This window comes from Bufo gargarizans, chromosome 2, assembly GCF_014858855.1.
Source record: "Bufo gargarizans isolate SCDJY-AF-19 chromosome 2, ASM1485885v1, whole genome shotgun sequence".
Lineage (NCBI taxonomy): Eukaryota > Metazoa > Chordata > Amphibia > Anura > Bufonidae > Bufo > Bufo gargarizans.
In genome coordinates, this window is record NC_058081.1 from 62,432,905 (window position 1) to 62,460,398 (window position 27,494).

The 27,494-nt window shown below is 46.9% G+C and overlaps 1 protein-coding gene across 1 annotated transcript in view; it reads right to left on the bottom strand.

Moving 5' to 3' along the window:
* The window catches only part of HTRA4 (HtrA serine peptidase 4), a 55,344-nt gene extending 38,483 nt beyond the window's left edge, over positions 1-16,861 (bottom strand). Inside the window, exons 1-2 of the mRNA XM_044282983.1 lie at positions 16,017-16,861; positions 4,074-4,173 (exon numbers count right to left, since the gene is read on the bottom strand). Of these exons, the coding sequence (XP_044138918.1) occupies positions 4,074-4,173; positions 16,017-16,458 (542 nt within the window). The 5' untranslated portion in view covers positions 16,459-16,861. The remainder of the gene's footprint in view (positions 1-4,073; positions 4,174-16,016) is intronic.
* Between the last annotated feature and the right edge of the window lie 10,633 nt (positions 16,862-27,494).

Here is a 27,494-nt window from a genome sequence, read left to right on the forward strand (position 1 = left end):
CTTTTTCTTGGAGAAGCATAGAATAAAGGAGATGCTGAGCTCAAAGCTGTTTAACTGCTGGATGGACCCATATAAAAAGCCTTTGAGTCCTTTCTCCTGCAGACACATCAAGAAAGCTTGTGAGCCTTGATTCCCCCTCCACAAATACACAGAAAAAGCTTGTGAGTCCTGCTTAGCCTGCCTACACATAGAGACAGCCTGAATGTCCTTCTCTCCCTTGCCCACTCACAAGAAAGCCTATGAGTCCTGCTTCCTTTCCCACACAGAGAAAGCCTGTGAGTCCTGCTTCCTTTCCCACACAGAGAAAGCCTGTGAGTCCTGCTACACCCACCATCAAATAGAGAAAGTCTGTAAATCCTGCTTCCCCTGCCACACATAGATAAAGCCTGTGAGCCCTGCTTCCACTACACACAAATAGAGAAAGCCTGCGAGCCCTGCTTCCCCGGCCCACACCTAGACAAAGTCTGTGAGTCCTGCTTCACCACCCACAACTAGAGAAAGCCTGTGTATCCTGCCTCCTCTGCCAAAACATAAAGGAAAGCCTGTGAGTCCTACTTCCCCTGCCACACATTGAGAAAACTTGTGAGTCCTGCCTCCCCCATCCACACTTAGAGGAAGTCTGTGAGTCCTGCTATGCCTGCCCACCCATAGAGAAAACCAGTCTTTCTTCCACCATTCATGCCGACGGAGTCTGTCCACTACACTGGCTTTTGTGGGGGCTAGCGCACGTGCCCTAACTTGCACCAGCCAATGGCTGGCAAACCGGGGTACTTTAGGCACTTTAGGAGGTACTTTAGGACTGTTCCACAGGATTGGTGCTTAACAAATATGGTGCCAATATACAAAAAGGGGTCAAAAACAGAACCCAGAAACTATAGGCGAGTAAGTTTAACATCTGTCATGGGTAAACTGTTTGAAGGTTTTCTAAGAAGAAAGGGATGCAAATGAGCTCTTAAGACGCTCTGCCTCTGATGCCACCAGATGTAAGGCAGCTATCCTATAAGTCAATGTTCGACCCTTTAAATAGGCCTTGAGACATGACTGGAACACTAAATAAGCCAGCACCTACAGTCATGTGAAAAAATTAGGACACCCTTTGAAAGCATGTGGTTTTTTGTAACATTTTTAATAAAAGGTTATTTCATCTCCGTTTCAACAATACAGAGAGATTAAAGTAATCCAACTAAACAAAGAAAACTGAAGAAAAGTCTTTTCAAGATCTTCTGTAAATGTCATTCTACAAAAATGCCTATTCTAACTGAGGAAAAAGATAGGACACCCTCACATGTATTCCCTCTTAAATTGGCTCAGATCTCACACAGGTATATCACACCAGGTGCACATAATTAGTAGATCGTTACTCTGCATGTTGAATGAGGCTTGCCCTATTTAAACCTCAGACATTTAGTTTGGTGTGCTCCTGACTGTTGAAGTGAGAGTGAGCACCATGGTGAGAGCAAAAGAGCTGTCAGAGGACTTCAGAAAAAAGATTGTAGCAGCCTATGAGTCTGGGAAGGGATTTAAAAAGATCTCAAAAGATTTTGAAATCAGCCATTCCACTGTCCGGAAGATAGTCTACAAGTGGAGGGCTTTCAAAACAACTGCCAACATGCCCAGGACTGGTCGCCCCAGCAAGTTCACCCCAAGAGCAGACCGCAAGATGCTAAAAGAGGTCTCCAAAAACCCTAAAGTGTCATCTCGAGAACTACAGCAGGCTCTGGCTACTGTTGATGTAGAAGTACATGCCTCTACAATCAGAAAGAGACTGTACAAGTTTAACTTGCATGGGAGGTGTGCAAGGAGGAAACCTTTGCTTTCCAAGAGAAACATCGAGGCCAGACTGACATTTGCCAGAGATAAAGTTGACAAAGACCAGGACTTCTGGAATAATGTTCTTTGGACAGATGAGTCCAAAATTGAATTATTTGGACACAACAGCAGAGGACATGTTTGGCGTAAACCAAACACAGCATTCCAAGAAAAGAACCTCATACCAACTGTGAAGCATGGAGGTGGAAGTGTCATGGTTTGGGGCTGCTTTGCTGCAGCAGGACCTGGTCAGCTCACCATCATAGAATCCACGATGAATTCTACTGTGTATCAGAAGGTGCTTGAAGAACATGTGAGACCATCAGTTAGAAAATTAAAGCTGAAGCGGAACTGGACCATGCAACATGACAATGACCCAAAACATACTAGTAAATCAACCAAAGATTGGCTGAAAAAGAAGAAATGGAGAGTCCTGGAATGGCCAAGTCAAAGTCCAGATTTGAATCCCATTGAGATGCTGTGGGGTGACTTGAAAAGGGCTGTACGTGCAAGAAACCCCTCAAACATCTCACAGCTGAAAAAGTTCTGCATTGAGGAGTGGGGTAAAATTTCCTCAGACCGATGTCGAAGACTGGTAGATGGCTACAAGAACCGTCTCACTGCAGTTATTTCAGCCAAAGGAGGTAAAACTCGCTATTAGGGGCAAGGGTGTCCTATCTTTTTCCTCAGTTAGAATAGGCATTTTTGTAGAATGACATTTACAGAAGATCTTGAAAAGACTTTTCTTCAGTTTTCTTTGTTTAGTCGGATTACTTTAATCTCTCTGTATTGTTGAAACGGAGATGAAATAACCTTTTATTAAAAATGTTACAAAAAACCACATGCTTTCAAAGGGTGTCCTAATTTTTTCACATGACTGTAAATCTATGCCAGTTTCCTTGCTGACTTAAATTTAGACCATTTTCTATGGCTAAAACAGGCGTAGAAAATGATAAATCAGACAGGCCTGATGGCCTATTCCCTTCCCTACCCACACCTTGCCCACTTTTTTAGACTTGAAATGAGCGGGAAAAAGTCACAGATTGTGGCGCAACTGACCTTTGCACTGCAATCTGCGCCAGAAATATGCCAAAAATAGGCACATTTCTGTTAGTAAATGACTCTCCACTGTCTAACCTAACCAGTGTCTGATCACCATATTGACTCTTTGCTGCCTGCCCTGACCTCGGATTGTTTATGGACTTGCTCGAACTCTGCCTGCCTTTACCTCTGCCTGTCCCTGACTATGATTTTGCCTGATCCCTTGGTGCTCCACAATGGTGTCTTTGACACCCACGAGTCAGCTGTCAACCAAAAAGGTACTACTCCAGGAGATCAGGAGGTAACGACCTGGTGGCTCCGCTGCAGTGAAGTCTAGATCCTTGTATATGGGTTAAAGGGTTAGAACCAGGGGACTGGCAAGATAACATCCTTAGGACTAGCCAAAAGTCAAACCTGTTGGTTGACACAGTGGTTCCATACCCACTGCCGTAACAGTTTCTACCTTATTGACACACTATTTGTGCCAATTTAAAAAAAAGCTTTCCTGAGAAGCAAATGTGGAGAGCTATAATATGATGATCTCATAGAGCTTGAAGGTTCCCGCGTTTGCCAGCAGAATTATGAATACAGCTGTAGACTATAACACAGTCAGTAACTCAGGAGTAGTACAAGCAAGTTAAGTAATATAATGCATTCATTTACTATGTAGATTAACAATATTTCATCTGTCATCTTTTTACGTAAATTATATTTATCTGTAATATGGAGTAGAATAAACCCAGAGGGGTTTTTAAATTCTACATTAGGAATTTTGACTTTATAGATTGAGTTCCCCACACACATCCCTCATTTACATGCCCTGAGGACAGCAACTGCAAAGAGCATCTCTTCCTCTGGAGGACCCCCCCTTCCCCCCTCATGTCTGTGATAACCTGGGCAGTCCAGAAATGTGTAATACTTAATGTCTCCTGAGGTGGCACTGTAGAATTGAACCCTTACCGCCCAGAGAAAGACTGCCTCACTGCCTGTGATCATTTTATCCTCAGAGGACCCTTCTAAAAGATGGGATTATACAACATGGACAACCCCAGATGTTCTGACAATAAAAACACGATGGACTGGCCACCCTCAATATGTATATCTTTGAGTCTATGTTTAGCTTTAGCCTTAATGAAGACATGAAAAGAACATAATTTTTCTCATAAATGTGCAGTATATCAGTCAATCCTGATTGGATGTGACCCATGAAACTTGATGATTACCTTCTAAAAAGTTCCAGATGGACAACAGCTGGAGCGATCTTCTGCACCACGTCAGCTATGAAATTAAACTTGTATCTCAGGCTGTCAGGGTAACGTGAACCTTTAAAAAAATATTTTTCATGCTGTTAATATATCAAATAAATGTAAAAATAAGTGATTTCACAGGAAAAGTTCCATGTTATCATAGTCTCTTTAAACTAATCTGGTTTATGAAATAGGTGGTGACTGATTTAGAAGATATTTCCATGACATTGGACTGTCAATTTAATTCTTAAATATGATTGCGAAGAGTTGCTTGCCGGAGACGACTGCTTCCATCCTGAGTGTTTATGTTGGAAAACCATTTGTTGCACAAAAGTAGCTATAAAGTGAAAAAATGGCTGTAAAAGGGGTACTCCTGCCAGAAAAACAAATCACCTATCCAGTAGAAAAGTGATAAATGTTAAAGGGGGTATGTCAGCAGTTTAGAACAAGCTCAACTGCTGACAGCACTGGGTAGGGTCTTGGGAGAGCAGGACATACATTTTATGGTGATTTTATCATCTGAGTAGTGTGAATATAAAGCTTTACTCTGCCAGATTCAAATTGCTCCAGCAAGTGCTCAAGAGGCGGAGCTTTACTGTGAAGTGCTCTCTGCGTTGAACTGCTTCACAACCCCTCCTTTCTTAACTGAGTAACAGCTGTAGCATCCAACCAGGAGTACACTGCAGCTGTCACTCAGAACAGAGGGGAGGGGCTGTGAAGCAGATCAATGCAGAGAGCACTTCACAGTGAAGCCCCACCTCCTGGCCACTTCGTGGAGCAGAATCTAGCAGAATAAAAGTTCATATTCACGCTACGCCTGATGACAAAAGCTCCACAAAACGTATGTTTGCACAACTCTCCCCAGCCTCTACCTAGCACTGTCAGCAGTTCAGCACGGTCAAGACTACTGACAGACAGGATAGGTCATCCTGGCACTCACTAATTAGCTATTAGTGGCAGCCACAGGTTCCTGATGTAAACAGTGTATAGAGCTAGAACACCATAGCTCCATACACTGTGTATTCTTTGATTACTTGAATAGGAGCATTAGCTGCAGTACCCGTGAACGGCCACTACACAGTGTACGGAGCTAAGGTGTCCTGGCTCCATACTCTGTTTACTCCCACAACTTGCTAACAGCTGATTGGCGTTGCTGGGAGTCAGAGAGCCTCCTATGCATAGGTCATCAATATCTTGGCCCCAGAAAAACACCTTTAAGGGCTCATTCAGACAACCATAGTGTTTTACGGTCTGTAAATTGTGGTTCCGCAAAACATGGATATCGGCCCGTGTGCATTACGCAATTTGCAGACCGCACATGGCCGGCATTATGATAGAAAATGCCTATTCTTGGTCGCAGTTGCAGACAAGAATAGGACATTCTCTATCTTTTTTGCGGGGCTGCGGAACCGAATTAGAACAGCACACTGTGTGCTATCTGCATCTTTTGCAGCCCCATTGAAATGAATGGATCCGCACCCGTTCTGCAAAATTGCAGAACGGATGCAGACTCATTCATACGGTCGTGTGAATAAGCCCTAAATGATACAACAATTCTAACTGCCTGAAACCATTACTAGGTGGAGTTGCCTTTGGGTTTATACATCTTGAACTGAACTTAATGGAATTTGTATGCATTTGCATGTAGTGAGCTCGCCCTAGTGGTGGCTCTAGGTAACCACTTAGGCCTCTTTCACACTTGCGTTCTCCGGATCCGGCGTGTACTCCACTTGCGTTCAGTGTTACTATGGCAGCCAGGATGCTATTAAAGTCCTGGTTGCCATAGTAGTAGTGGGGAGCGGTATACTTACAGTCCGTGCGGCTCCCGGGGCGCTCCAGAGTGACGTCAGAGCACCCCATGCGCATGGATGACGTCATCCATGCGCGTGGGGCGCCCTGATGTCACTCTGGAGCGCCCCGGGAGCCGCACGGACGGTAAGTATACTGCTCCCCCGCTCCCCACTACACTTTACCATGGCTGCCAGGACTTTAGCGTCCCGGCAGCCATGGTAACCATTGAGAAAAAGCTAAACGTCGGATCCGGCAATGCGCCGAAACGACGTTTAGCTTAAGGCCGGATCCGGATCAATGCCTTTCAATGGGCATTAATTCCGGGACCCGGCCTTGCGGCAAGTCTTCAGGATTTTTGGCCGGAGCAAGAAGCGCAGCATGCTGCGGTATTTTCTCCGGCCAAAAAACGTTCCGGTCCTGAACTGAAGACATCCTGATGCATCCTGAACGGATTTCTCTCCATTCAGAATGCATTAGGATAAAACTGATCAGGATTCTTCCGGCATAGAGCCCCGACGACGGAACTCTATGCCGGAAGAAAAGAACGCAGATGTGAAAGAGCCCTAAGTTAGTGTCACCGAACTGGGGGAGGTTTAATGGTGGACCCCCTCTAACCACAGGCCCCATGGCAGCCACGTACCTTTATAGTCTGTGGATTTCAATGCAGAGGTAGTCATTCTCTCTGTGATTTGGAAGTAGAATATTGCAGCATATATCTCACTAGTAGACATGCTGATCGGTCTGATAAGGGCACATTCCCCCAACACACGCATGCAGCAAGAATCTGTATGTCACTGGGTGAGTGTTGCTGGAAGGCCGTCTCCCGTATATCCCCTACATATGTGCAACCAGCATGTTCTCGCATGATACTGACTCATAAACACACACTCACAGGTATTTCCCCTGCAGAAAGCTGCCTGTCACCTCCAGCTACGACACCGCAGATCAACACATCTGCAGCACGCTGCCTCACCACCGATAAACACGTCCAAGAAGAGAAAATCCTCCCTAAAAGGGCTACCACCTATAAATACTGTGGAACTGGTGGCAGGCTGAGTGGAGTTACTAGAAGGGGTGCAGAGGTAGCTGTCATACCCAGGCTCTGGACAGTGCCCATGCCTAAGGGCTCATGGATGGTGGGGGCCCTCATATACACTTTACACTGGGCCCCGACTGAACAGTCTGTAGGCCAGAATGCCCAGTGGAAACCTATAAAATATTTTTATGGTGGAGTTCCCATGTATTAATATTTATTAGGGATTATTTCTGACACCCTAATGTATCATTTCTGGTCAGCAACATCCACCAAGCAGTAGCCTAAAATAACACTGGATCTCTATGTTCTTGTGCCAATCTAACATACAAGACCAAGACAATGTGCATACTTCTGACCAGGGTCGGATTTGCCATAGACCCTACAGAGAAATTTCTTGGTGGGACAATGCCCTAGGGGGCCACCCAAGTCCTCCTCTCTGCCGCTGACCAGGTACATTACTCAACAGTAATTAACGCTGTGAGAATCAGGTACTCGTGTACCCGGCCACTGACTGCACATGCCCTCCTGAGTTCAACTGCTGTGGCCCGCACCTCACCTCCTAAGCCCCATGCTCCATAGTCAACTGGAGGAGGACCGAAGGTAGCTATAGATGACCACCACAGAGGGCCAGCTTTTGGGGCAGTATATTGTGCTACACTGTTATTTATGGTATTGTTGACCCTGCCTACTTCTGTTGTCGCGACTTCTGTTAATTTGGACCTGTCTACAAAATGGGGCCGCTTTTAGTTTTTTTCCAGGGCCACTTTAAGTTCCCAGTCTCAATCCCTTGCTTCTGACCCTGACTGCCAGGGAACGTGGATCTGGTGTGACCTAGTAGTGAAGAGGTCCAGCAGTGAATATATTATTCTTCCAACATAGATTATTTTGCAAGATGCCCATAAACCACCTATGACCTAGGTCATAAGATGTACCCCAGGATACAAAATCAGTATGTGATTGGTGGGGGTCCAACACCTGGGACCCCCGGCGATCAGGTGTTTAAGAAGGCATCGGCACTCACAATAGTGCCGCGGCATTCTCCCAGCTTTCCCTAGACCAGTGACAACACGTTTATCGGTCATGGCCTAGGCACAGCTCAGCTCCATAGAAGTGAATGAGGCTGAGTTGCCAGAAGTGAGCTGGTCCCAACCCTCTTATTGGAGTTGGAAGCTCCTCAGTTGAAGTGTGTGTAGGCTGTGTGAGAGCGGAGTGACGTGCTCTGTGAGCCAAGAGCAGTCGGCATAGTGATGGTGTGCCAACCCTGAGAGAAGAAACTGCTGGATTTAACAGAAGTTATAATGGCTATACAAAGAAGAGTGCAGAATGTATGTCAGAGAAGGTAATATCTATATTTTGGCTATAGACTTCCTTGCATTTTGGTTGGGATGATAAAACTCAGGTCCCTCAGCATATTAAAGAGACAGAATGGCCATCTGTTGGAGAACTGCACCCTGATGAGTGTACTGTGGAAATACAAATATAGGGGGAGCGAGAGAAATAGGTTGCACCCCTTGGCTGAATTGGGAGGATTTCTCAGGTTATCTGGAGAGGAACTAAGGGGGAACTTATAGACTGTCTACACCCCCTATACCAAATAGAGACATGCACACATTTAAAAAATGTGGACGCAAATAGCTATTTGGATTATAAGAGCTGCCACTATATGAAGTGGAAGAGAAATATACCGTACAGCCAGATGAGGAGAATTAGGAGAAACTGCTCCTAAAAATAGTACCATGGAGAAACAATTAGAGATCCTCAAACTGAGATTTATAGAGAAGGGATACCCAGAGGGTCTTATACTAGACTCAATGAAGAGAGTCAGGGAAGAAAACCATCAGACAGTCTTCAGTCTAAGAGGCCAATGAACTCCAAATCCATAAAACAATGCGTTACCAGAAGCTTCTGGAGAAAGTAATTATAAAAATCACTTTATAACACGGTAGAACGCAGCGCACCACAGAATTAAGAACATTCAGTATTAAACCAGCACTGGCCCGTCCTCATGGGAGACCCTATAATAGGGAAAATAATCCCAAAAAATCCACAGATTACATTCTGGAGGGCTAAAACTCTAAAAAAAACATTATGGCACGCTCCTGTCCTAAACTTAACGGTACTACAAATGGAAACAAAAGATTAGTCAATTCCATCAAACAAACAGTAGGGTCATATAAATGTGGCCCCAAGAGATGCAAGTGCTGTTCTAACCTCAGTGACAAAGTGAAAGAAGTAACCATCCTAACTTCTGGTGAAAAATTCCTTTAGGAGGCCGCATGGACTGAATATCACACAACATCATCTATATGCTAGAATGTCTGTGCGGTCTCCAATATATTTGGCGGGCTATACAGAGCGTAATAGACAGGACCAACTCCCATCGCTCAAATATAAATAAAAAATACATGAAACATAGCCATTTCGCACAGATCCATTCAGGTGACCCTACAGACTTAAAGATTACCCCAATTAAATGGGCCCCACTATCGTTCCAAACCCTGTGCAGAAAAGAGATGTATTGGATTTATCGCTTTTATTCTCTCACCCCTTTTGGCCTAAATGAAACACTAGAACACAATAATTACTAATAATATAAAAAAAAAAATATCTTAAATTATTCATGAATCAGTGCAAATATATTTATCTAGTTTTGCGCCCAATATTATTTATTATCATCTATTGACTTATACATTTTAACTTAATTTATTCTTCTTCCCTGTGCCCAATGGCATTAGAATGTATTCTGTTTTTTAACATGGGTTTCTATGTATTTTATTATTCCCATATATTTTATTACTATTATTGGTATTAAGATATATATATATATCCTCTTATATGTACTTATTCTGACATACTGTATCTATTGATGAATATATCTTATTGATATACTGTTTATTTATTCTACTGCCTTCTAGTCCAGATTGCCATATATATATATTCTTTTCTTCTCATTTTCTTCCCCAAACTTACTTGCCTCTGGCAAGTGCCACAGGAAGTGACCTCACAAGTCTAAGCCCACCTCTTCCTAAGCAATTTCCTATTTATATGTAAGTTTTTATGTGTATGTATGCTTGTATATCTTGCACCTGGGGAAGGGGATTTATTTACTTTCCCGAAAGGCGCCGAGCTCATTTTTATTGGCATGAAACAACCTTCTGTGAGGTCCCTGTTTTACCATTCCGGGATAAGAAATCCATTACATCTGTCAAGCGATCTCGGCGAGGGAGGTGAGGGTACAAGTGTATTGAGTTTATCTCGTACTCCCCTCCCTGGTAAAGTAAGTGGTTAATATATTGTTTCAAAACCTGTATCCACCTCACTCAGAAGTATGTCGTTTTTTATCTTTTACTTTGTAATTCTTCACTAACTAGCACTCCTAGGACTGGCATTTCTTTGGCGCCCCCACACTTCATGTGCACTCTGCTCTACACCGCTATACACAGCCTTGGGAAGTTTGCCTATGCCAAACTGTATCTATGAACTGCTGAGGTTGCCAGTAAATCGATTCCTCTATTACCTCCAAAATCAGCCCCATCAACACCTGATTTTCTATGGCATTATACTGTGCCTCCTCCACAAAGAGTGAGTCTCCAACAGGCAGGAGACCTCCCAAACCTAGGGTGTGCACCGAGGGGGGAAGGGTGCGTCTCTTCGTTCACTGCACATTCCAGGGAGTGAGGACTGCCACCATCTGCGCCACCACTACCTCTCATATCCTGCACAGCCCAGGGAGTGAGGACTGCCACCATCCGCGCCACCACTACCACTCTTATCCTGCACAGCCTAGGGAGTGCAGACTGCCACCTATTCGTGCTACCACTACCACTACTCTTATCCTGCACAGCCCAGGAAGTGAGGACTGCCACCATCCGCGCCACCATTACCTCTCTTATCCTGCACAGTCCAGGGAGTGAGGACTGTCAACATCCGCGCCACCACTGCCACTCTTATCCTACACAGCCCAGGGAGTGAGGACTGTCAACATCCGCGCCACCACTGCTACTCTTATCCTGCACAGCCCAGGTAGTGCGGACTGCCACCATCCACACCACCACTGCCACTCTTATCCTGCACAGCCCAGGGAGTGCGGACTGCCACCATCTGCGCCACCACTACCTCTCTTATCCTGCACAGCCCAGGGAGTGAGGACTGCCACCATCCGCTCCACCACTACCACTCTTATCCTGCACAGCCCAGGGAGTGCGGACTGCCACCATCCGCGCCACCACTACATCTCTTATCCTGCACAGCTCAGGAAGTGGGGACAGCCACCATCTGTGCCACCACTACCACTCTTATCCTGCACAGCCCAGGAAGTGAGGACTGCCACCATCCGTGCCACTACTACCACTCTTATCCTGCACAGTCAGGAAGTGAAGACTGCCACCATTCAAGCCACCACTACCACTCTTATCCTGCACAGCCCAGGAAGTGAGGACTACCTCCATCCGCGCCACCATTACCACTCTTATCCTGCACAGCCCAGGGAGTGAGGACTATCACCATCCATGCCACCACTACCACCCTTATCTTGCACAGCCAAGGAAGTGAGGACTGCCACCATCCTCGCCACCACTACCACTCTTATCCTGCACAGCCCAGGAGGTGAGGACTGCTGCAATGAGCAGGACCGTGGTACGGTTAAACGGACGCCAAATTATGCAGTGGGTCAGGATGAAGGTATAATAGTCTATTGTTTGTTCGTGACGCCAATTGCAGTGTGCGCAGGGTACTAACGCAGGGCCCTTTAAGGTGTTGTAACTCACGTACTAGGTTAGAAATGCCAGAGTGGTGTAATGTCTCTGTATGGTAGTGGTAATGGTGTCAATAGTGTCTCCTACCTGGGTACGGCTGGATCCTGGCTCACTTGCAATAAAATGAGTGTGGTGCTAGTAGGAGTAATTGAGGGATTTGCAGCAGTAATTGAGATCCAGACCTTAGGTAAAGTTCAAACTGGTCTTTACTAGTTGCAGCTTTCATCCAAGTGAGATACAGCATTAGTCTGAAGTCCCAGCAGGTATTGGCAATGTGTGGCAGGAATCTGGCTTCTGCTCTATCATGTGCCTGGAGCTTTTGCAGGAAAGCGACGTCTGCTTGGTAGCTCTGTAATGTGGCAGGAATTTGGCTTCTGCACTTACTATCTTATGCTGTATTGGGGACTGACTAGCTGAGGAGGAATTTGGCTTCTCCTGGGGTCTCTGGACGTTACTCACAGTTATTGTTGCAGGGTATGCTTCTTCCTGTAACTGGAGGTGGCTGCTTGCTTTCTCAGCTGAGGTTGCAAGGCTCAGGCTGGGGATGATGATCAATTGTCTCAGCCGAGACAAGATCCTGGCTTTGGATCCCTAGATCTGAGAGCTCCTAGCATGCACACACTACCCCTAGCAGGGGGTGGGTTACACTAACCTAACTTCCTTCTCTCCCCATGAGGCAGGATGTGGGAACATTCCACACCTCCTCACAGAGGGGGGGAGCTGAACTGGAATGTACTATTCCAGCTCAGAAACACTAAACTGGCTAAGTCCTTGCTGAACACATTGCTGCCACCTGCTGGTGAATATGGAAAATGACAACAATATACATTTACAAGTCTTAGAATGCACATATGTGAGAATATAATGTGAAATTACACAGGATGACAATGTTAATGCTCCTAACAGGTTATAGGGGGGTAAAAGAGTTTCGTAACCCAACTCTGGGGTGTTACACTGCCACCATCCATGCCACCACTACCACTCTTATCCTGCCACTATCCGTACCACCAGTCCACTACCAGTCTTATTCCGCTCAGCCCAGGGACTGAGGACTGCCACCATCCGCGCCACCACTACCACTCTTATCCCCCCTTTTCTCCCCCCAGGCTTACTGCACATACAATGAAATATAATTTACAGTATAGTAGGCAAATACCACCATACAGTACAAACAATTTCTAAATAGCACTGCTTTCAGTTAAGTTTAAAGAGGTATTCCGGTTGTAGCAAATTATCTCCTATCCACGGGATAGATCCTAGGGGTCTAATGGCTGGGACACCCACCAATCAGGAGAATAGAGACCCTTTACCCTGCGGGATGCCCCCAAATAAATGGAACAGCAGGTCTGGCAGTGTCACCACAGGAGACTTTCTTCCCTGTCATTGAAGCAAAGTTACGGAGGGCAAAAAGTTTTAGGCAATCCAATACCTAAGATCTAGATATCAAGCTGAAATCATCTTCTTGTTTCATTAAGGCTAGGCTTCTGCCCTGCTACTTTCCCTTGCTTTACACTGCAGCTCTGCTTATTGGGATCGGCTGCTGTGTACAAGCCAAGCAGGAAGCCAGTACATGGAGACAGATAGGCAGAACTATACACTATTCTGTATGGCTTTGCGGATATAACTCGGTCTTTCATAGTTTGGCTTTGTAACATGTTGTGGGAGGATTTGACTCATTTTTATGATATTGTGGTGTCCAGAAAAAGCTTTATCAACTTTAGGCCACATTTGACTTTTGACACATTGAATTGATCATTCCCATATGAGCTGGATGCTAAAATGTCCCCTCACATGTCACGGTCCAGGAAGCTGAGCTATAAGACCCTGTTTGTTAGGATCAGCATACTATAGATCTGCTTTATCTGTCCTAGTCCCTGTCGGCAACATAGTGGAAGCACAGTGGTCACCCATTATTTAAAGGGGTTGATCGATCCATTCAAACTCTATGGGACTGCCCTCTGGTCCTCATGCGTTAACTTCTGTTTTGACACAAATCATGTGGCCGCTGCAACCAGTCACAGGCCACAGTGGTGACGTTCCCCCCCCCATGGGCCATGTCACTGGGTTACGTGCAGGAAGATGAAAGTTCAAACAGGAAGTTGGAAGAAAGTTCAAACAGGAAGTTGAAAGAAAGTTCAAACAGGAAGTAGATTGAAGACCAGATGCAGGCAACAGCAGCTGGGGAGCTAAGGATCCTGAATCCAGCGGCTGGTAGAAGTTAAGCATGTTTCCCTTCACAGGTCCGCCACCGTGGGGGGTTGGTTGCCTATAAGGCCTCTCCAGGATGCACAACCCCTTTAACCTCCAACCCCTTTATCCCTTTATCTTCCATAGAATTTAACAGGGAGTAGTAAGCACAGTTATCGCAGTTCTAGTATCAGGACTCAACAAACATCTCCCTATATCTCAGCTTCCTAAGCCATTGTGAGACATGGGATAAAAACGCTAGATTTTAATGGAAGTAGACCCTGATTAGAGACAACAATTAATGTGGTTGCCCAGGATTCCAAAGACTTGGCTGCTTTTTTCCCAAAAAAAACAGCGCCCCACATGTCTATAGGTTGTGTCTGGAACTGCAGTCCGGCTCTATTAAAGTGAATGGGGCTGAGCTGTAATACCACACACAACATGAAATTCAAAAGAATCTATGAGGCTCGGTCATAGATATCAAGCTGGCTCAGCTGTTTCCATAAGGTGCCATGCTGTGTACTGCCTGTACCTAGGCGAATGCGCTTTTTGGTGCTGGCGTATGTGAACACAACTCTGCACTGTGCACATTTAAAAGGTCTGGGGAAAAATACCTCTGTAATACACCAGGCGACGATTTTCAGACATTCTGTATCAATTCAGAGGTACATGGCAGTATAGTTTGGCACCTCAGATTTCATGCTTAGTGCCTTATTCCCACAGACTTTAATGGGCACATTTGCAGCCACCTCTCTGTCTGCACCTCCAGATGTCTTGGCAGACCCCCATTCTCCTGACAGGTGGGACATCCTGCTATCAGGCATTTATGGCATGTTCTAGACTAGAATGTTTATTAGACATAGCAGGGCTGAATATGCCTTACAGCAGCACCATATTGAGCCATAGTGCTGCCTCATCCTCCTCTCTGCTCTGCTGGTCAGGGATTATGATCCTGAATACAGGTGAATCTCTGGGGGAATGGAGATGATGAAGGAGACGTGAGAGGAGGGTGAGGTGTGGATAATGAGCACTAGCTCTTGTATGCAGTCTCCATTACCACAGCCCCACGTTACCACAGTCTGTCCTGTCCGTCCTCTCTGTACTTCATGTCTCCTCATGAACTAAATTCCCCAGAGATTCAGCTAAAGTTCTTATCATCTGTATTCAGGATCATAATCCCTGACAAGTAGAGAGGAGGAGGAAGATGAGGCAGCTCTTTACCTCAGTGTTGTAAAGTAACTTGTCCTCATGTGTGATCAGGACAGGTTTTGTGTGAACTAATGGAACAGCGGCCATTTTGTTTCCCCTAATGATTGCTCCCCAGACAAAATGAGCCATTATAATGAATGAAAGGTATTTGAGAATATATTTATAATAAAGTAATATTTAAGTATTTTCATTTTCTTAATTCCCGGAGAACCCCTTTAACTTGACAGCTCTGCTATAAAAATAAATCATCTCCTTGGGGCTACAGATGTAGCAGAGCCATAGTGGTTATTTAAATCTTTTGAATTCGAACCATCATCTTTAGATGACATATCCAAAGACTTAACCGATCTGACACTGCTACATCTGTAACCCAGAGGAGACGGATGTATTATACATTTATGGAGCTGTGCTGCTTAGTTTTATCTATGATGTGCCATGGAGCCACATATAACATATCATGATATCACAGTGATACATGCCAAATGACAAACGCAGCACTGCTACATCTGCAAATTTCTCCAGTTTTAGGGCTCATGTGCACAAACGTATTTTCTTTCCGTGTCCATTCAGTTTTTTGCGGACCATATACGGAACCATTAATTTAAAAAAAAAACTTAGTTACTCCATGTGCATTCCGTTTCCATATTTCCGTTCCGCAAAAGAATAGAACATGTCCTATTATTGTCCGCATTACAGACAAGGATAGGACTGTTCTATTAGGGGGCAGCTGTTCCGTTCTGCAAAATACGGAATGCACACGGACGTCATCTGTATTTTTTGTTGATCCGTTTTTGCGGACTGCAAAATACATACGGTCATGTGCATGAGGGCTTAAAGGAACAAATAGTTGACAGTCACGATGAAAGCAAAGAAGGACTTCTGGAGACACTTACCTCACCTGGTCACCCTCCCACTGCAGTAACCCCTAATGCAGCTCCTTACCAGTATCACAGGGCCCCTTCTGGATATGAATGGCTGGTGGAGAATTTTGCAGTCTTGCCCTTCTGTTCTCGGCCTTCAGGTGGCACAGGTTCCTGTAGGTCTTCCCATCACTTCCACAGACTGGTTCGCTGGTACTACAGACACAAACACCTATTCTTCTCCTGGCCGTGCCTCCTACGCCAGGTAATACACACTCCAGACCTTCTCCGCATGGGGATCCCCCACGATGACCACAGGACTCTCCCTCACTTGCCCCACATACCGGACAGCAACCGCATGAGTCTCTCACCTCCCCCGCCTGGCAGGGCGACTGTGGACGCGGGCATCGAGATAGCTCACACAACCGTGGGCAGTTAGATGCCTGACGACGGGAAATACGAGGGACGGCGGAGGTGCAGAGGGAGAAGAGACATATGGAGATCAGTGTCCATAGGGGAGACATCTTCTTAGGTGGACCTAACCTGTTGAGCTTACCTCATCCACCTAACACTCCGCTCTTGGATCCTATGTCTAAAGACCGGACTCATAAAATAGGTCCCTAGCCTGTAACCCAAAATCAAATTTTTGGACACCAATGGTGAATAGCTTTCGGATTTGACCTCAATCGTAGGGTCTCTGAAGCTTGAAAAGAAGACTTGATGGACCTATGTCTTTCTTCAACCTTCTATATATCTATGTACCTTGTCATATACTCCGATATTATCCAGCGGGAGGATGACATATACAATGATCCTATAGAGAATAGTATCCTATGTCCTCCCTTGGTCTTCTCTCTCCTCCAGTGCCCCCTTTTCCCTCCCAACTAGAGACAAACCAGCAATATCCAGTCATTCGTGACAAGCGCCCCTGTGTTCTGGTCCCGGGACATGTAATCTAGCAAAAGACCCAGCTCTGCAAATTGTCTCCTCTCCTCATAGCCAGCTATGTAAATTTAGCTGGAATCATTGGCTCAGCCCTCTGGTTAGGTGATGTTTTTTTTCCATGAAGTCCCACCTCAGAGTGAAGCCGGCCCCTAAATTCCTGCCTCCATCGTCCCATCTCTGAAGCATGGTGCTGCAAGTGTCTGGAGAGACCTAGGTGAATACAACGAGAACTTTAGGAAGATATTTACTACAAAATCTATGGAAAATTGATGATAAATGAGGAAAGGGAGTGCATTTAGTATACCAATGTCAGGCAGCTGCTGGCAAAGCAAAATAGGTAATGGGATGCAGATGTGCACATGATGAGAATATGATTCTGACACTTTGCAAAGCACTAGTCCAGGGCTGGCCAACCTGCGGCTCTCCAGCTGTTGCAAAACTACAACTCCCAGCATGCCCAGTCTGCCTACAGCTATAAGTCTACAGCATGGCATGGTGGGAGTTGTAGTTTTACAACAGCTGGAGAGCCGCAGGTTGGCCAGCCCTGCACTAGTCAGATCACACATGGAGTATAGACATAGCAGAGCTTGAGGGAGATCAAAGGCAGGAATGGGTGGACTCTAGTACCAAGATTCCAAATGATCTAAATTGGTGTTTTTAAAGGGAGGCTGCTACCTTTCATTTAACGATCTCTTACTTCCTTCTTGAGAAAAATAACTTTGAATCCATATGCAAATGAGCAGTTAAGTGCACCAAGGGCGGATCAAAGCCACTCTGTGCACCTTTATTCCTCCTGCTTCCTCTGCCAGCCCCTCCCACTACTGGATTAACAGGGCCAGACTCCTGCATAGCCACCTCACCTGGCCCTGTCAATCAAGAAGGAGGAGGAGCTGAAAGACAAAGCTGGAGGAGCAAGAGAGTGACTTGGGTCCATCCTTGGTGCACTTAACTGCTCATTTGCATATAGATTAGAAATACTTTTTCTCCAGAATGAAGCAACAGATCTCTAAGTAAAAAAAACATTACATTCAGCTGAGCCATGTCTATAAGGTATTATGTCTGGATTTTCAGTGCAGCGTGCCACCCCACCCAGGGCCGATTGGGTCCCAAGGTTTAGGAATGCAGAGTGGTATATTGTGGCCCTAATAGTTTGTGTCACGGTGCTCCTATCTGGATACTGTCGCTCAGGTTTAGGCTCCATAGCAACAAAAGAGTTGTAGTTTGTGGAGTAAGTAGAGTCCAGACTTGGTAAAGTTTAATGTTTTTTGCTTGAATAAACTTGCAATAAACTTGTGTCATTCAAACAATACTTGATCTTTCTCTTGGCTCCAGCAGGCTAAGGGTAAACTGGCAGTAAACTTGAATATTTTGCTTTCTCTTTCTCTGCTGTGCTAATCTCTGGCTTCAGTCGGGTTACTGGACTTTCTAGCAGTTCTGGTACCTTTAAGTGAGGTGGCTTTGGCCGTTGCCCCCCTCATAATACTCAGTCTGTGAACTACCTGGAGTCGTGGTGCTCTACGAGCTGATGTCCCTGGAAGACTCCTCCTCCGGAAGGGGGGGATGCTCCCCTCTCTACTATAGCTTCCTGCAGCCCCTCCCTTGGTAGGAAGGACTAGCCAACTACTGCCCAAAAGGGGGGAGAATGGAATGCTAAGGGCTCTTTCACACTTGCGTTCTTTTCTTCCGGCATAGAGTTCCGTCGTCGGGGCTCTATGCCGGAAGAATCCTGATCAGGATTATCCCCATTCATTCTGAATGGAGAGAAATCCGTTCAGGATGCATCAGGATGTCTTCAGTTCAGGATCGGAACGTTTTTTGGCCGGAGAAAATACGGCAGCATGCTGCGCTTTTTGCTCCGGCCAAAAATCCTGAACACTTGCCGCAAGGCCGGATCCGTAATTAATGCCCATTGAAAGGCATTGATCCGGATCCGGCCTTAAGCTAAACGTCGTTTCGGCGCATTACCGGATCTGACGTTTAGCTTTTTCTGAATGGTTACCATGGCTGCCAGGACGCTAAAGTCCTGGCAGCCATGGTAAAGTGTAGTGGGGAGCGGGGGAGCAGTATACTTACCGTCCGTGCGGCTCCCGGGGCGCTTCACAGTGACGTCAGGGCGCCCCACGTGCATGGATGACGTGATCGCATGGCACGTCATCCATGCCCATAGGGCGCTCTGACGTCATTCTGGAGCGCCCCGGGAGCCGCACGGACGGTAAGTATACTGCTCCCCCGCTCCCCACTACTACTATGGCAATCAGGACTTTAACAGCGTCCTGGCTGCCATTTTGAAGACGGATCCGTCTTCAAATGCTTTCAGTTCACTTGCGTTTTTCCTGATCCGGGGTGTAATTCCGGCAAATGGAGTACACGCCGGATCCGGACAACGCAAGTGTGAAAGAGCCCCCCTAACTGAAGATCTCTACCAGGTAGACTGCCACCTGCTGGTAAACCAGGCAGAGTTCATGAAATACAATACATAACAGTTACATAGCAGCTAATGAATAGAACTGTAAACAGAAGGCATGGTGTTGTCACACATTAGTTAGGCATTTAAGACATTAGCGGGTTGTTGGAATAGTAGTGCCTCCCCTGGGTTACTACATCAGTGAATTTCTGCTAAAAGACTCCATTTAGGTTTCCATTTAAGTTTTAAAAAAATACAGTTCTAATAACTGTACATAATTTTTTACAGTATACAGGGTGGGCCATTTATATGGATACACCTTAATAAAATGGGAATGGTTGGTGATATTAACTTCCTGTTTGTGGCACATTAGTATATGTGAGGGGGGAAACTTTTCAAGATGGGTGGTGACCATGGCGGCCATTTTGAAGTCGGACATTTTGAATCCAACTTTTGTTTTTTCAATAGGAAGAGGGTCATGTGACACATCAAACTTATTGGGAATTTCACAAGAAAAACAATGGTGCTTGGTTTTAACGTAACTTTATTCTTTCATGAGTTATTTACAAGCTTCTGACCACTTATAAAATGTGTTCAATGTGCTGCCCATTGTGTTGGATTGTCAATGCAACCCTCTTCTCCCACTCTTCACACACTGATAGCAACACCGCAGGAGAAATGCTAGCACAGGCTTCAGTGCAGTCGTCCTGTCCCCTTTGCAGAAAAGCACTCCCAAAGTATGATGTTTCCACCCCCATGCTTGACGGTTGGGACAGTGTTCTTAGGGTTGTACTCATCCTTCTTCTTCCTCCAAACACAGCGAGTGGAGTTGATACCAAAAAGTTCTCATCTGACCACATGATCTTCTTCCATGCCTCCTCTGGATCATTCAGATGGTCATTGGCGAACTTCAAATGTGCTGGCGTGAGGGGGGCTCACAGGAGCATTGAAGATGGGTTGTGGCACGTTCTTCCAGCATGACAATGACCCGAAACACACAGCCAGGGCAACTAAGGAGTTGCTCCGTAAGAAGCATTTCAAGGTCCTGGAGTAGCCTAACCAGTCTCCAGACCTGAACCCAATCGAAAATCTTTGGAGGGTGCTGAAACTCAATGTAGCCCATCGACAGCCCCGAAACCTGGGAGAAGATCTGGAGAAGATCTATATGAAGGAGTGGGCCAAAATCCCTGCTGCATTGTGTGCAAACTTGGTCAAGAACTATAGGAAACGTCTGACCTCTGAAATTGCAAACAAAGGTTTCATTTCATAATAGAATGTAAATGATTGTTTCATAATAAAATGCAAATTAATTATTAAAAAATCATATTTTCAATTATTTTTTTCGATTCTGTCTCTCACAGTTGAAGTGTACCTACAATAAAAATTACATACCTCTCCATTCTTTGTAGGTGGGAAAACTAGTGTTGGATCACCAGTAGGGATGAGCGAACCCGAACTGTATAGTTCGGGTTCGTACCGAATTTTGGGGTGTCCGTGACACGGACCCGAACCCGGACATTTTCGTAAAAGTCTGGGTTCGGGTTCGGTGTTCGTCGCTTTCTTGGCGCTTTTTGAAAGGCTGCAAAGCGGCCAATCAACAAGCGTCATACTACTTGCCCCAAGAGGCTGTGATTGGCCAGAGCACCATGTGACCCAGCCTCTATTTAAGCTGGAGTCACATAGCGCCGCCCGTCACTCTGCTCTGATTAGCGTAGGGAGAGGTTGCAGCTGCGACAGTAGGGCGAGATTAGGCAGTGATTAACTCCTCCAAAAGACTCCATCCAGTGATCGATCTGCAGCTGTGGATGATTGAACTGCTGCTATTGAATTGCTCACTGTTTTTAGGCTGCCCAGAGCGTTTTTCAGTCACTTTTTTCTGGGGTGATCGGCGGCCATTTTGTGTCTTGTGTTGCGCCAGCACAAGCTGCCACCAAGTGCATTTAACCCTCAATGGTGTGGTTGTTTTTTGGCTAAATCCTACATCAGGGTGAAGCTGTCACACCAAGTGCATTTAACCAGCAATTGTCTGTTTATTTTTTGGCCATATACTACATCAGGGGCAAGCTGCGCCTGTCACCAAGTGCATTTAACCCTCAGTAGTGTGGTTGGTCAAGCTGTCACACCAAGTGCATTTAACCATCAATAGTGTGGTTATTTTTTGGCCATATCCCAGTCTAATTCTGTCAGTAAACGTATACCTGTCACCCAGCGCCTAAATACTAGGCCTCAAGTTTATATCCAGCTAAATCTGTCGTTACTGGTGTGGCTGGTCAAGTTATTTAGTGTCCGTCAAAGCACAGTTTTTGTTCTGGGTTGAAATGCAATTCCCAATTTAGCAATTTCCTAATTTAGTGGTTTCTGCTGTATCAGAGCTATTTGAAATCTATCCCTAAAAGGGTATATAATATTCAAGGTGCACATAGGGTCATTCTGAATAACTTCACACACACGCTACTGTGCATTTCCAAGTCTAATTCTGTCAGTAAACCTATACCTGTCACCCAGCGCCTAAATACTAGGCCTCAAATTTATATCCAGCTAAATCTGTCGTTACTGCTGTACTGTTGTGGCTGGGCAAGTTATTTAGTGTCCGTCAAAGCACATTTTTTGTTCTGGGTTGAAATACAATTCCCAATTTAGCAATTTCCTAATTTAGTGGCTTCTGCTGTATCAGGCCTACTTTAAATACATCCCTAAAAGGGTATATCAGAATCAAGGTGCAGATAGGGTCATTCTCAATAACTTCACACACACGCTACTGTGCATATCCCAGTCTAATTCTGTCCGTAAAACGTATACCTGTCACTCAGCGACTAAATACTAGGCCTCAAATTCATAGTCAGCTAAATCTGTGGTTACTGCTGTGCCTGTATTAGTGTAATACGGTACCTAAATAGATAGCCAGATAGTGTTAGGTGTCTGTAAAAAAAGGCCTGAATTTGAATTCAATACATTGGGCCAAATAATATTTTTGTTGTTGTGGTGAACGATAACAATGAGGAAAACATCTAGTAAGGGACGCGGACGTGGACATGGTCGTGGTGGTGTTAGTGGACCCTCTGGTGCTGGGAGAGGACGTGGCCGTTCTGCCACAGCCACACGTCCTAGTGTACCAACTACCTCAGGTCCCAGTAGCCGCCAGAATTTACAGCGATATATGGTGGGGCCCAATGCCGTTCTAAGGATGGTAAGGCCTGAGCAGGTACAGGCATTAGTCAATTGGGTGGCCGACAGTGGATCCAGCACGTTCACATTATCTCCCACCCAGTCTTCTGCAGAAAGCGCACAGATGGCGCCTGAAAACCAACCCCATCAGTCTGTCACATCACCCCCATGCATATCAGGGAAACTGTCTGAGCCTCAAGTTATGCAGCAGTCTCTTATACTGTTTGAAGACTCCGCTGGCAGGGTTTCCCAAGGGCATCCACCTAGCCCTTCCCCAGCGGTGGAAGACATAGAATGCACTGACGCACAACCACTTATGTTTCCTGATGATGAGGACATGGGAATACCACCTCAGCAAGTCTCTGATGATGACGAAACACAGGTGCCAACTGCTGCGTCTTTCTGCAGTGTACAGACTGAACAGGAGGTCAGGGATCAAGACTGGGTGGAAGACGATGCAGGGGACGATGAGGTCCTAGACCCCACATGGAATGAAGGTTGTGCCACTGACTTTCACAGTTCGGAGGAAGAGGCAGTGGTGAGACCGAGCCAACAGCGTAGCAAAAGAGGGAGCAGTGGGCAAAAGCAGAACACCCGCCGCCAAGAGACTCCGCCTGCTACTGACCGCCGCCATCTGGGACCGAGCACCCTAAAGGCAGCTTCAAGGAGTTCCCTGGCATGGCACTTCTTCAAACAATGTGCTGACGACAAGACCCGAGTGGTTTGCACGCTGTGCCATCAGAGCCTGAAGCGAGGCATTAACGTTCTGAACCTGAGCACAACCTGCATGACCAGGCACCTGCATGCAAAGCATGAACTGCAGTGGAGTAAACACCTTAAAACCAAGGAAGTCACTCAGGCTCCCCCTGCTACCTCTTCTGCTGCTGCCGCCTCGGCCTCTTCTGCTGCTGCCGCCTCGGCCTCTTCTGCTGCTGCCGCCTCGGCCTCTTCCTCCGCCTCTGGAGGAACGTTGGCACGTGCCGCCCAGCAAACAGGGGATGTACCACCAACACCACCACCACCACCTCCGTCACCAAGCATCTCAACCATGTCACACGGCAGCGTTCAGCTCTCCATCTCACAAACATTTGAGAGAAAGCGTAAATTCCCACCTAGCCACCCTCGATCCCTGGCCCTGAATGCCAGCATTTCTAAACTACTGGCCTATGAAATGCTGTCATTTAGGCTGGTGGACACAGACAGCTTCAAACAGCTCATGTCGCTTGCTGTCCCACAGTATGTTGTTCCTAGCCGGCACTACTTCTCCAAGAGAGCCGTGCCTTCCCTGCACAACCAAGTATCCGATAAAATCAAGTGTGCACTGTGCAACGCCATCTGTGGCAAGGTCCACCTAACCACAGATACGTGGACCAGTAAGCACGGCCAGGGACGCTATATCTCCCTAACTGCACACTGGGTAAATGTAGTGGCAGCTGGGCCCCAGGCGGAGAGCTGTTTGGCGCACGTCCTTCCGCCGCCAAGGATCGCAGGGCAACATTCTTTGCCTCCTGTTGCCACCTCCTCCTACTCAGCTTCCTCCTCCTCTTCTTCCACCTGCTCATCCAGTCAGCCACACACCTTCACCACCAACTTCAGCACAGCCCGGGGTAAACGTCAGCAGGCCATTCTGAAACTCATATGTTTGGGGAACAGGCCCCACACCGCACAGGAGTTGTGGCGGGGTATAGAACAACAGACCGACGAGTGGTTGCTGCCGGTGAGCCTCAAGCCCGGCCTGGTGGTGTGCGATAATGGGCGAAATCTCGTTGCAGCTCTGGGACTAGCCGTTTTGACGCACATCCCTTGCTTGGCGCATGTGCTGAATTTGGTGGTGCAGAAGTTCATTCACAACTACCCCGACATGTCAGAGCTGCTGCATAAAGTGCGGGCCGTCTGTTCGCGCTTCCAGCGTTCACATCCTGCCGCTGCTCGCCTGTCTGCGCTACAGCGTAACTTCGGCCTTCCCGCTCACCGCCTCATATGCAACGTGCCCACCAGGTGGAACTCCACCTTGCACATGCTGGACTGTGCGAGCAGCAGCAGGCCATAGTGGAGTTTCAGCTGCAGCACGCACGGGTCAGTCGCACTACGGAACAGCACCACTTCACCACCAATGACTGGGCCTCCATGCGAGACCTGTGTGCCCTGTTGCGCTGTTTCGAGTACTCCACCAACATGGCCAGTGGCGATGACGCCGTTATCAGCGTTACAATACCACTTCTATGTCTCCTTGAGAAAACACTTAGGGCGATGATGGAAGAGGAGGTGGCCCAGGAGGAGGAGGAGGAGGAAGAGGGGTCATTTTTAGCACTTTCAGGCCAGTCTCTTCGAAGTGACTCAGAGGGAGGTTTTTTGCAACAGCAGAGGCCAGGTACAAATGTGGCCAGCCAGGGCCCACTACTGGAGGACGAGGAGGACGAGGATGAGGAGGAGGTGGAGGAGGATGAGGATGAAGCATGGTCACAGCGGGGTGGCACCCAACGCAGCTCGGGCCCATCACTGGTGCGTGGCTGGGGGGAAAGGCAGGACGATGACGATATGCCTCCCACAGAGGACAGCTTGTCCTTACCCCTGGGCAGCCTGGCACACATGAGCGACTACATGCTGCAGTGCCTGCGCAACGACAGCAGAGTTGCCCACATTTTAACGGGTGCGGACTACTGGGTTGCCACCCTGCTGGATCCACGGTACAAAGACAATGTGCCCACCTTACTTCCTGCACTGGAGCGTGATAGGAAGATGCGCGAGTACAAGCGCACGTTGGTAGACGCGCTACTGAGAGCATTCCCAAATGTCACAGGGGAACAAGTGGAAGCCCAAGGCCAAGGCAGAGGAGGAGCAAGAGGTCGCCAAGGCAGCTGTGTCACGGCCAGCTCCTCTGAGGGCAGGGTGAGCATGGCAGAGATGTGGAAAAGTTTTGTCAACACGCCACAGCTAACTGCACCACCACCTGATACGCAACGTGTTAGCAGGAGGCAACATTTCACTAACATGGTGGAACAGTACGTGTGCACACCCCTCCACGTACTGACTGATGGTTCGGCCCCATTCAACTTCTGGGTCTCTAAATTGTCCACATGGCCAGAGCTAGCCTTTTATGCCTTGGAGGTGCTGGCCTGCCCGGCGGCCAGCGTTTTGTCTGAACGTGTATTCAGCACGGCAGGGGGCGTCATTACAGACAAACGCAGCCGCCTGTCTACAGCCAATGTGGACAAGCTGACGTTCATAAAAATGAACCAGGCATGGATCCCACAGGACCTGTCCATCCCTTGTGCAGATTAGACATTAACTACCTCCCCTTAACCATATATTATTGTACTCCAGGGTACTTCCTCATTCAATCCTATTTTTATTTTCATTTTACCATTATATTGCGAGGCTACCCAAAGTTGAATGAACCTCTCCTCTGTCTGGGTGCCGGGGCCTAAATATATGCCAATGGACTGTTCCAATGTTGGGTGACGTGAAGCCTGATTCTCTGCTATGACATGCAGACTAATTCTCTGCTGACATGAAGCCAGATTCTCTGTTACAGGACCTCTCTCCTCTGCCTGGGTGCTGGGCCTAAATATCTGACAATGGACTGTTGCACTGGTGGCTGACGTGAAGCCTCATTCTCTGCTATGACATGCAGACTGATTCTCTGCTGACATGAAGACAGATTCTCTGTTACGGGACCTCTCTCCTCTGCCTGGGTGCTGGGCCTAAATATATGCCAATGGACTGATGCAGTGGTGGCTGACGTGAAGCCTGATTCTCTGCTATGACATGCAAACTGATTCTCTGCTGACATGAAGACAGATTCTCTGTTACGGGACCTCTCTCCTCTGCCTGGGTGCTGGGCCTAAATATATGACAATGGACTGTTCCAGTGGTGGGTGACGTGAAGCCAGATTCTCTGCTATGGGACCTCTCTCCAATTGATATTGGTTAATTTTTATTTATTTTATTTTTATTTTAATTCATTTCCCTATCCACATTTGTTTGCATGGGATTTACCTACATGTTGCTGCCTTTTGCAGCCCTCTAGCCCTTTCCTGGGCTGTTTTACAGCCTTTTTAGTGCCAAAAAGTTCGGGTCCCCATTGACTTCAATGGGGTTCAGGTTCGGGACGAAGTTCGGATCGGGTTCGGATCCCGAACCCGAACATTTCCGGGAAGTTCGACCGAACTTCTCGAACCCGAACATCCAGGTGTCCGCTTAACTCTAATCACCAGTGTATCAAATACTTATTTCCCCCACTGTAGATATATATATTGTGACACAGTGAGGGGTTTGGTCTGGGAAAACAGGTATTTTCCTCCCAGCATGTGCTGCTGGGCTGATTTACAGCCAGGTGAGGTCAAATACCAGACGGGATTTTAAATACTGGTCCGGGTTTTGGCAGCACCTGGCTTTCCTTAAATAGGCAGCTGGGCTCAGAAGCTGTGTCTTTGTGTTGGGATCTGGGAGCCTTGTGTCTGGATGAAGGCTTGCTACCTGTTTGGCGTGAAAACAGGTTGGTGCTGCTATCAGCAAGGACTCTTTGAGGCGGAATTGACGCATGGTGTGAATTACCACCAACACCACAAGGTGACTTTTTGTTTGAATATGACTGTTTGTTTTGTCACTTGCCTAAAGTGTGAATAAAACACTGAACTGTTTGATCCAAAGAACTTGTTGTTGCCTCTATACTGCGTCTGCAAATCCTGTCTACCAGAGTGAGTCCCCACAATTGGTGGAGGATGCGGGCAAGTGCAGTGAGGCTGGCGTGAAGGCCGAAATATTTTAGTTTTTCCAGGCACGGTTGTATGTCTTACATCAAACCAGCGAGATTACAACCCATGTCTCTCGACAAAATGGAAGCTGTCGTGAAAGCCCTCGTGGAGGCTAACTTGCAACAGCGGGAGGCTAATGAGCAGCAGCAGGAAACCAACCAGCTGTTATTGCAACATGTGATGGCTTTACAAGCAGCAGGAGCATCCCAGAGCATCCACGATGCCCGAAAAGCGGTCCGTGTGTCGATCCCTAAGATTACCCCCTCAGACGACGTCGAGGCCTACCTAG